Source organism: Herpailurus yagouaroundi, unplaced genomic scaffold, assembly GCF_014898765.1.
Source record: "Herpailurus yagouaroundi ecotype Mexico unplaced genomic scaffold, PumYag 182, whole genome shotgun sequence".
NCBI classification, from domain to species: Eukaryota; Metazoa; Chordata; class Mammalia; order Carnivora; family Felidae; genus Herpailurus; species Herpailurus yagouaroundi.
The window spans coordinates 4845243-4854755 of NW_024412413.1; the positions used below are offsets into that span (position 1 = coordinate 4845243).

The 9513-nt window shown below is 63.8% G+C and overlaps 1 protein-coding gene across 1 annotated transcript in view; it reads right to left on the reverse strand.

Moving 5' to 3' along the window:
* PRR5 (proline rich 5) overlaps window positions 1-9507 on the reverse strand; it is a gene marked incomplete at its 3' end in the record, with an annotated part of 23708 nt that extends 14201 nt beyond the window's left edge. Inside the window, exons 1-2 of the mRNA XM_040491816.1 lie at window positions 9336-9507; window positions 789-869 (exon numbers count right to left, since the gene is read on the reverse strand). Coding sequence (XP_040347750.1) covers window positions 789-869; window positions 9336-9472 — 218 coding nt within the window. The remainder of the gene's footprint in view (window positions 1-788; window positions 870-9335) is intronic.
* Between the last annotated feature and the right edge of the window lie 6 nt (window positions 9508-9513).

The window sequence follows — 9513 nt, forward strand, 5'->3', positions numbered from 1 at the left end:
CTTTCTCTCTCTGTAAGGGTCCCCTCAGCCCTGCCACTCCGCTGGGGTGCTCTGTACGCGAACGATCCCTGTCCCCACCGTCCCTCATTCCCACCTTGGGCCGATGAAGACCTGGGCTGCCTATTCTTCCCAGACGCTGGCACGGGGACAGGGTGGCACGGGGACAGGGCAGGAAGGGAAGGGAAGGGCACAGCGGTAGGAAATGCCTCCCTGAGCAGCTGTGTGACCCTGGGCAAGTCTCTTGACCTCTCTGAGCTTCAGCCTCCTCCATCACAAAGCAGGACGCACGCGGCTGGCCTTGCGGATCCCCCGCAAGTGACGATGGTGTCCGGCCCACAGCGGCAGCTCTGAGCGGCTGGTCTGTCTCGGGCTCCCTCACCAGTGCTCGCTGGTTGGCCATTCACAGGAAATGAGGGGCGTTCGGCCGGGTAACTGCCTTTCCGGGAACGACACTCCCGTCGTTAGACAGGTGGGTCCTTCCTCTTTAACAGGATAATATCCTTCGTGATGTTCAGAACCAGCGGGGAATGTGGGCGTTCTCTTGAGCCACTGTCCAAGTCCCACCCTGCTTCCCCCGAAGAGAAAGCCCGCAGGACGGGTGGGGGTGAAGGTCCAGCGGGCTCAAAAGCCACACGACCAGGGCCCGTAGTCAAGGCGCACACGGTGGCCCAGGGGTCACTGCCCACCGTGGCTTTCAGGGTGGCGTCTCAGGTGTGGCTGGGGGACCAGGGTGTGGCCGCGGCCTCCCCGCTGCTCACAGGCCCAGGACGGGACACGGGGCCACTCACCGGACGCCTTCGTTGAGGCTGAAAAGCTCCTGGTCGGGCAGCCCCTTGCGCTGGAAGACGGCAATGACCCCGTTGTGGATGCTGCAGGTGGAAGAAAGAGGTGTCGTCGGGGCCCCGAGACCCCCTCCCCGCCTTCCCAGGCCTCCCTTCTGCCTTGCCTCCTCCCAGCAGCCCACCCTGCTCTGCTCCCGGGACAGCAAAGGGCCCGGTCAGAAGCAGGTGCTGGCTTTTACAAGGCTGTCCTCCTGGGACCCTGTCCACACCACAGCCTCCGTTCCCATCTCACTCCTGGGGTCGAGCCCTAGCCCCCGCCTCCCCAGAGCCCTGGGCCTGAGTCACCAAGGCACCTCCCAGTCACCTCCCCAGGATGTCTCGTGTAGCCTGCCCACACTCTGCTCCCCTTCCTGTGTTCTCGAACCCTCTATTCCCGGGCACACCCTTTGATCACCAGTCCCACCCTCGGATGCGTCCGAGCCTGGCGCTCACTGTGGGTTTCCCGGTGCCCCCTCCCGGCTCCTGGCATCCCCGAGCACTGGACGCTCACGTTATCTGTCCCGCTGGGGATGGGGAAGCTGCCTCCGGCCCCAGGGCCTTTGTACACGCCCTTTCTGCTGGCTGCTTCTCCCCCACTTCACATTTACCTCCTTTAGATCACGTGTTGTTGCCAGTTTTCACGGCACTTGTCCGTGTGTAACCACACGTTTATGTGTGATTTGATCAACTTGTTGCCACCATCATCTACAAAGCCCTAGAGCCCAGGGTCCTGCGTTGTTCGTGACTCGCCTCTATATACCCAGCACCCGGCTCGAAGGAGAAGCTGGTAAACATCAGGTGAAAATTTATCCTTGACTATCCCTCGTCCTCCAAAGCCAATCTATCCTGAAGTCTGATCCCTTTCTGTCGCCTGGATCTCCGCAGCACCCCTCCCCTCCCTTCAAGCCAGGGCCCCTCCCTGCGTGCCTGGACCTATTACACTGGCCCTGCCTCCCTACTGCCTCAAGTCAGGGAGTCACCTCCCTGACCGGGGTCTTGTGAGGCCTCCACTGTCCTCAAGATACAGCCCAAGGCCTGGACATGGCATTCAAGGCTCGTCAGGAATGCCCCCTCCCTGCATTCCGGGGCATCCGACACTCAAGTCTCAGAGTTCTGGACCTGCCCGAGGCTGCCACACCTCCGGGTCTCTGCACCCACTGCCCTTTCTCCTGGAAGGCCCTTCGCCCCCCTGCCTATGAGGCAAGCAACCATTCATATTAAAGACCCAGCTCAGAAGCCACTGCCTCCAAGAAGCCCTCCCGCCTTTCCCATGAAGACTCCCGTTCTGCAACCTTCCTGATTCACTTTCCTGTTAGCACTGCCCCCCCCCGCCCCCTCCACGGGAACCGGGTGTGGGTGGCTCCACCCCCCTCCACCTAGGACCCAGTCACTGTCGTAAAGCTCACAGACCTGCTGCTATGGTTCTCAGGCCGAGAGGACGGCTGGACCCACGCTGCCACTCCCATCACGGATCGGGCAGCAGCCACGAAGCTCCCGATGCCTGTCTGTCTTCGTTAGCTCTACCTGTCCTGGGAATGTGGACTGGCCCCCCACATCCCAGATGGGGAGACAGAGGCTCACAGAGGCCAAGTCCCCTGCGGGCGGGCACAGAGCTCCCCACCCGATAGATGCTCCCTCTCTCCATGCAGCCTCCCCACAAAGAGCCAGGTCTGGGCAGGGCTGGGGCGCGAAGGGGCCGCGCCCACCAGGAGTTACCAGCTTCTCAGCAAGTGCTCGCAGAGACGGGGAGGGACACCAGTCACAGGACCTGGGATGCCCAACTACCCCAGGCCTGGCGTCGGAATGCCACGTACTCGTGTGTCTGAGACACGTGTCCTCCAACTTCTGTTTCCCGTCTCTGAAAGGGGGTCACGAGTGTGCCTGCCCCCCACCCCCTGGGCTGCCGTGAGGAAGAAATGCCTGGCCAGAGCCTCAGGGCGTGGGTGGGGCCCGGACCGTGCTGCTCGCCTCTGTTAGAAGTCCCCGCTGGCCCCGGCCCTGCCACTGTGTCACCGTAAGGCTGCTCCCCATCTACAACCCAAAGAGATAAAAGCCCGCCAGGAAGCCAGTGGTCCTCCAGCAGCCACGCTGAAGTCCCTACAGCTGCAAGTTCACTTCTGGCCCTGTGGGGGCTGCACGGGGAGCCTTGGCCAGCGAGGACCTGTCAGCGAGGGCGTTTATCACCTCCCTTGACTCTCCCAAGGCCTGTATCTGAGCAGCACCCCGCCCAGCCCAGGGGTCGCCCTCGAGCTCTCCCACCCCACCCCCATCCCGCGAACCCGGGCCACCTGGGCCCCCGGCTTTCCCCATCCACACAGTGGATTCCCAACTGCGACCTGACCTGCCCGTGGGATTCTTCAGCAGTGACTCCGGGGAGGGGCGTGTCCCCCGGACCGGGGAGGGGCGTGTCCCCCGGACCCACCACCGCTCAGCATCTGCTCTGTGGTTTCTCTCCATCTCTGCCTTCTATAACCACCGCACGGGGTGAGCCGTCACACCCAGGCTACGGAAGGAAACACCGAGGCTCCAACATGCAGCGCGGCACTGGGTGGCTGGGAAACCGCCTCCCGCCCGGCCCCTGCCCACATGGGGACGCACACAGGCAGCGCCCTGCTCCCTCCAGCTGTGGCCTGAGATCCCATCCAAGTCGGGCAAACCAAAAGTCTTGCTGTGAGCCACTCGGGGAGGGGAAGGGTGGGGGGGGGGGGCGAGAGGGCCTCACGTGACTTACCGTCTCCCCAAAAATAGAAGTGAAACCCCAGCCACCCCGGTCTGGGGCCTCCGGACCAGGGGTGGGCCGGCCCAGCCTCGGGCCCTGGCAAACGGTCCCAAGGAAACCACAGGTGGCCTCCGAGGGCACTTTCGGGGGAGGCCTGAGTGGAGCTGACCCATGGCCTCCCCTCAGCCGAGCAGTCCCTCACGGAGCGTGTCCCCCTCCCCAGTGCACGAGGGCAGGAGGGCAGGGCCAAGTCCCGGCATCTCTTGCCTGGGCACTGGGTGTGTACGGGGTGAAGGGGAGAAGGCGCGAGACCCCCCGGTGAGGCTTCGGGGCGTCCTGGGCAGTGCCGAGACCTGCTGTCACCAGGGCTGGCCTGGACCACAGGGCCCAGGAAGAGGGCGGGGCACAGCCAAGCCGGGAGAGGAAAGGCTGGCTGTAGGGCTCCCGGGGGGCACTTGCCCGGGGCCACCCTGGCTTGGGCTGGCACCCGTGTGGGGCTGCAGGCCGAAGGGGCTCCGGTGGCTGGTTCTCTGGCCCGCCATCACCTTTCTTAGTGCGGCCCACCTGCCCATACGGGAAGCCCCAGCAGAGAGTGAGTGGATCTGGACCCACCTAAAGCCAGGCTTCTGGTCGGTCAGGCCGATGCACCTCCCTGGTGCCCTGGAGGCCGAGCCCTGTCCTTCTCCGGCGCCTACCCTGATTTGGACACCGGAGACCTCAGAGGACACAGAGAGGAGGGCACGTGCCCCCAGAAGGCCACCCCAGACCCTGAGCGGGGTGGCCACCTCCTTGGGCCCCTCCCAATGGTGTCAGGCCTGGTGCATCTCACGGGCTCCGTGGGAAGGGATGGTCGAGTAAGTGATGAAGGGCAGGTGAGCTGGGCTCCACTGGGTCCCCATGGGGCCCCCAGGCTCCTCCTGCCACCCCCCCGACAGCTGGGCTCTGGTCCTCCCTCTGCCCCGTCCCTCCAAGGGCAACCAGATGGAGCCCCAATGTCCTCGTCAGTACCCCGGAGTCACGCCCAGCCCGGCCTCCTGGCTGTTCTAGCCGCTCTAGGCGCAGTGCCCACGGCCTCCTCCGCACGTCCAGGTGAAAGGCAAAGGAGGCAGGTGACTTGGAATCCAACCCTGCCCCCAGGCCAGGCCCTGAGCGGACCCTCTGGAAAATGGGGGTGATGGTGCCCCTTCCAGCCCTGTGCCAGCTTCCTCTGCCCCTCAGCAAACAGGCGTCGCTCACATCCCAGTTTCAGTCCACCCGGCTGATTCACATGCTGCTCCCCCCCCCCCCAACCCCTAACAGGGTTCCTGGCTGAGCAGGAGGGACCCAAGGCCACCTCTGCTCTTCCCTGGGCACCCGGCAAGGGCCCTGACCCACTGGTCCTGACCACAGAGGGGACAGTGGAGTGCCCACGTCCTCGAACACCTGCCTGGACTTCACACCGCCCTTCGCAGTGGCGAGGCGGGTGCGGGATGCCGTGCTGGGGAGGGCTGCAGCCGGCCCGAGCCCGGGCTGGTGGGTGGGAGAAGTGACGACCCAGAGCACGTGGCCGGGTCGGGGGGGGGGGGGGGGGGAATGAGCGTCACGCATGCCACAAACACAGTGGCTCACAACAACCCAAATGTGTGCTCTTAGGTTTTCGAAGGCCAGAAGTCCTAAATCAGTTTCACGGGGCTGAAATCAAGGTGTTGGCGTGACTGGCTCCGGGGAGAGTCTGTCTCCGGGCCCTGCCCAGTTTCTAGAGGCGCCCACGCTCCTCGGCCCGGCCTCCTTTCTCCGTCCTCACAGCCGGCCGCGTGGCGCCTTCGGTCTCTCTGATTCCACCCCGCCACCTCCTTCCCTGACGCCGCCCCCCGTGCCTCCCTCTTGCGAAGACCCTCGAGACGACACCGGACCCCCATCTCGAGATCCTTAACTCGGTCACACCTGCGAAGTTCCTTCCGTAAGCTACCACATGCACAGGTTCTGGGGGGCCAGGGTGTTGACATGTTTGGGGGGGCCATTGCTTTGCTGACCATACCCAGGCTGCCTTGGGGCGGGCGGGAGGCTCAGGACCCAGAGCGAACAGGCAGGGGCTGGGTAGGGGAGCCAAGCACAGGCCCCCAGCAGCCTCCGGCCCCCACTCCCAACCAACTGATCACCCTGGAGCCTTCAGCCAGCCTCCCGTGGCCCCTCAGAGACCCCCTGAGGTGTCGGCAGAAACGCAGACTTCGGAGTCGGCCCCAGGTTGGATCCCCGCTTCTGCCCCGACACGCTGTCACCCACCTTTCTTGGTCCCTGGGCAGTGACCTCAAGCCACCCCTGGGGCAGGCCCCCCCCGCCCCCGCCAAGCCCCCCCCGGGATCTTGAGCAAGTACCCCCCCTGCCTCAGTTTCCCTATCTGTAAGCCGAAGACAATTATCCCAGCCTTGGAGGGAGATGATGGGGAGTATCACACGCAGGCAGTGTGCCTGGCACCACAGGGGCACACGCTCTGCCCTGCTTGCGGCCTCCCCTCCCACACTGAGCAGGTGGGGTGGGCACTGGGCGCTCTAGACCTCAAGCATTCGGGAAGATCCAGGCCTGGCAAGGAATAGCGAACTCCCTGACGGATTACACCCTTTGGCCCAAATGCATGCACAGGGGACCTGTGCTGGGGAGGCCTTTAGGGCCAAGGTTTGGGGAGCTCCCTCTCGCCCCTCGGCTGGCCCCTCAGCTCAAGGGCATGACCTTCCTGGAGCTAGAGACCCCACGCCTGCATGGGGTCCAGAGGCAGTGAGGAGCTAACTGGGGCTGGCCAGGGGAACGCGTGGACAGAGCGGGACACGGCCTGCCATGTCCCGGCCCTCGAGGAAGCGGGGGGGGGGGGGGGGGGGGGACCCCCGGGGGGGGCGGCAGGTAAGCCCTCCGAGGCCCCCACCCTGACCGTGCTGTACACATGCACCTGCCTGCAGCCCCGCACTCGGCTTGGCTCGAAGGACAAACCCGCCCGTAAAGAAGCAGGTGCTCAGAAAACACCTTGGATGGTTCCAGGCTGGCCACTGCCCACCCCTCACTCAAACCTCCCCTGCACTGCTATGGCATCGACGTTCCAGACGCAAGAATGAAATGCGGCCGGCCAGCTGCGCGGTCAGCACGTACCGTCCCCCCGATTATCTCCCCGGCACTAAACACGACCTGCGGCGACCTCAGTCCTTTACTTGCGTCCCTGTTTCCTTCCTAACTCCCTCCACCTCGTCCAAGCTCAGGACGCTGCTGTTTCTCTGCTGACTCTACGCCCCCCGAGCAGCTCAGGGCCAGGGAGCGAGCGAACGAACGAATGGATGGTTAAATGAACGCGTGGATTCCGCTCTCACGAGAGCAAGCTGTGTATTTTCGCCCCGTGTCAAGATGAGGAAGGGGCCGCAGGAAATTCAGGGGATGTGCCCAGGGCCCCTGCAGTGGGTTGAACAGCATCCCCTAGAAATCCAAGTCTCCTGGAAACAGGGTCTTTGCAGATTCGTTAAGGATCTTGAGAAACCATCATCCCGGGTTAGGGGTGGCCCTACAACCAGTGACGGGTGTGCTTATACGAGAAAGGAGGGGGAGGATCCGGCCACAGAGACCCAGGAGAGACCACGTGCAGGGGGAGGCAGACGGCCACAAGCCAAGAAACCACCGGGAGCTGGAAGAGGCACGATACTCCCCTAGAGTCTCTGGAGGGGGCATGGTCCTAACGCCGCCTTCCTTTTGGACTTCTGCCTCTGGGACCCCGGGAGACCACGTCTCTGTTGATCTCAGCCACCCAGCTGCCGGCAATGTGTTTCAGCAGCCCTGTGAGACTAGCACGGTCGCACAGATAAAAGGGGGCGCACCCTGGGCTCCAAATGAAGAATCCACAGCTCAGCGAGGCAGGCCCCGGAGACTGACAGAGCTGTCTTGCGTGAGGCCGTGGTCCCGAGGGCTCTGCAGGGAGCAGCCAGGGGCGGGCAGGCAGGCAGAGACCAGAGAGGACCCCCGCCCTCCACCGCTCCTGCTCAGGGACCCGGCAGAGGAAGGTGCTTTCGCCTGCCCTTGGCTCAGTCTCCCCTCTGCCTGGGGAGGAGAGAGCAGGGGCTCCGGTTCTGCCATGTCCTACATGGGTGACCGTGACATGGACAGGTCGGCCGGGTGCTCTGGGTCCCCCTCTGCACCTCTAAAGTGGGGGAGGTGACAGAAGTAACTCCCTCGCTGGGCAAAGTGAGCTAAGGGACACGAAGGGGCCTGGCGCATAGTAGGAGTAGAGGGTGGCAGCAGGAGACCCCAGCTGGGGGAGAGGAGCTCACAAAGCTGCTGGTTGGTGAGTGCTCAGGAACCAGCAGGCTCCTGAGCACCCCCCCCCCCCAACCTCTCCTTACAAACCCACCCCAACATGTGCCTGGGCTTGAGTCATGAATTACAGAGTACCTACTATGTGCTGGGCACTGTGTGGAGAGTTTTAATATGTGTCTTTGCACTTAATCCCTACAACAGCCCTGTGAGGTGGACACCCTTACTAGCCCATTTGATGGATATGGAAATCAAGGACCAGAGAGGTTAAGTGACTTGCTCAAGGCCACACAGCAGGGAAGAGGCAGAGCTGGGAACTGAACTAAGTCTGTCTGGCTCCTCCCTCTAAACCAAAGCAGAGGAATGAGGAGGACAGCTGCATCTCTCTCCCTAACTCTGAGAGAGAAGAAAACAACTCATCACATAGCGAAGTCATTGCGTCAGTGAGATTCCCCAATGAGAGCCCTTCTTTCGCAGTCTCCCCACCAGTCCTGTAAGGAGGAATGCACAGGCACATGCCCGCTGACAGCTAGGGAAACTGAGGCAAACGCAGCTCCAGGCAGTTTGCAACTTGGTAGGGGACAGAAGACAAGCTCGTGGACAATGGTGTCCTACCCAGTGCACAGACAAGGCTCTTAGGCTGGCGGCGCTGTGCCCACTAAGGTGTTCAAGAAGTTCCGGATCAACGGAATGAACGTGCGTCCACACTGAGGGCCGGGGGCCTGGGGGCCAAGACCACAGCCAGCGGGTGCATCTGGCCACACTTCACTGCCCGCATCCACGCCCCCCCTCCCTTCCCCTCCCCTCCCTTTTCCTTTCCGTGGAAACGTCTACTTTGAAAGGGGCTCAGGAGCAGACACGCTGGGGAATCCCACTAAATAAACCATCTCTTTTCCGGATCCCAGCCCTGCTCTTCAAACAAAGCTTGGGGGTGGGGGTACTTCCCACGCCCCTGCTCGTCTGGGAACGGCCACCGGGGAGGGGGAGGGTCGTCTGAGGAATGCCTGGCAGCTGCTGCCTCCCTGCAGACAGCTGGGAGGACCAGGGGCCGCTCGGGGGAAACTGCCCGCCCACCCCCCTCCGACCAAAGGGACCTTTACTCCGGGACAGGAAGCGCGGCGGCCACCCACCCACGGCGCCCTTGAGGCTCATTTGCTCATCCGAGAAATGGGAGAAATACTTCCTGCTCTATTTACCTCTCGGATTGCCATGAGCCACGGAGCGGCAACGTGGGAAGACCCCGGGTGGGAGAGGCAAGCACGCGGGCGCCAGACCCACCCGGTCGCCCACCAGCTGGGCGCTTCGGGACGAGCCCCGAGGTCGCGGTCTGGTCCCTCGGTTCTAGAAACACGTTGCACTAAACTTCCCTCCCGGCCCGCACAACTCCGGCGGAGCAAGTTCTCGGCGAGCTGTTAAGCGCCGCGGTGCTGAAGGCGTCGTTCCTCGCCCGCGGGCCGGATCGAGGGCTCCCTGTCCGCCCGGGGCTCGGGGGCCCCGGGCCCGGCGGGCGGCCCGGGAGGGCGCGGCCTTACCTGTTCCAGGTGGCGTTGGCGCAGGCCCGGCGCTGCTGCGTGCCCCGCTCGTCCGCGGCGGCGGCGGCCGGCTCTCTCTTGCCCAGGTCACTGAGGCTGGGCGAACTCATGAACTTCAACCTGCGGAGAGTCCTCATGGTGACCCCGGCGGCCCGCTCCGCGCCCACGCGCGCCCGGC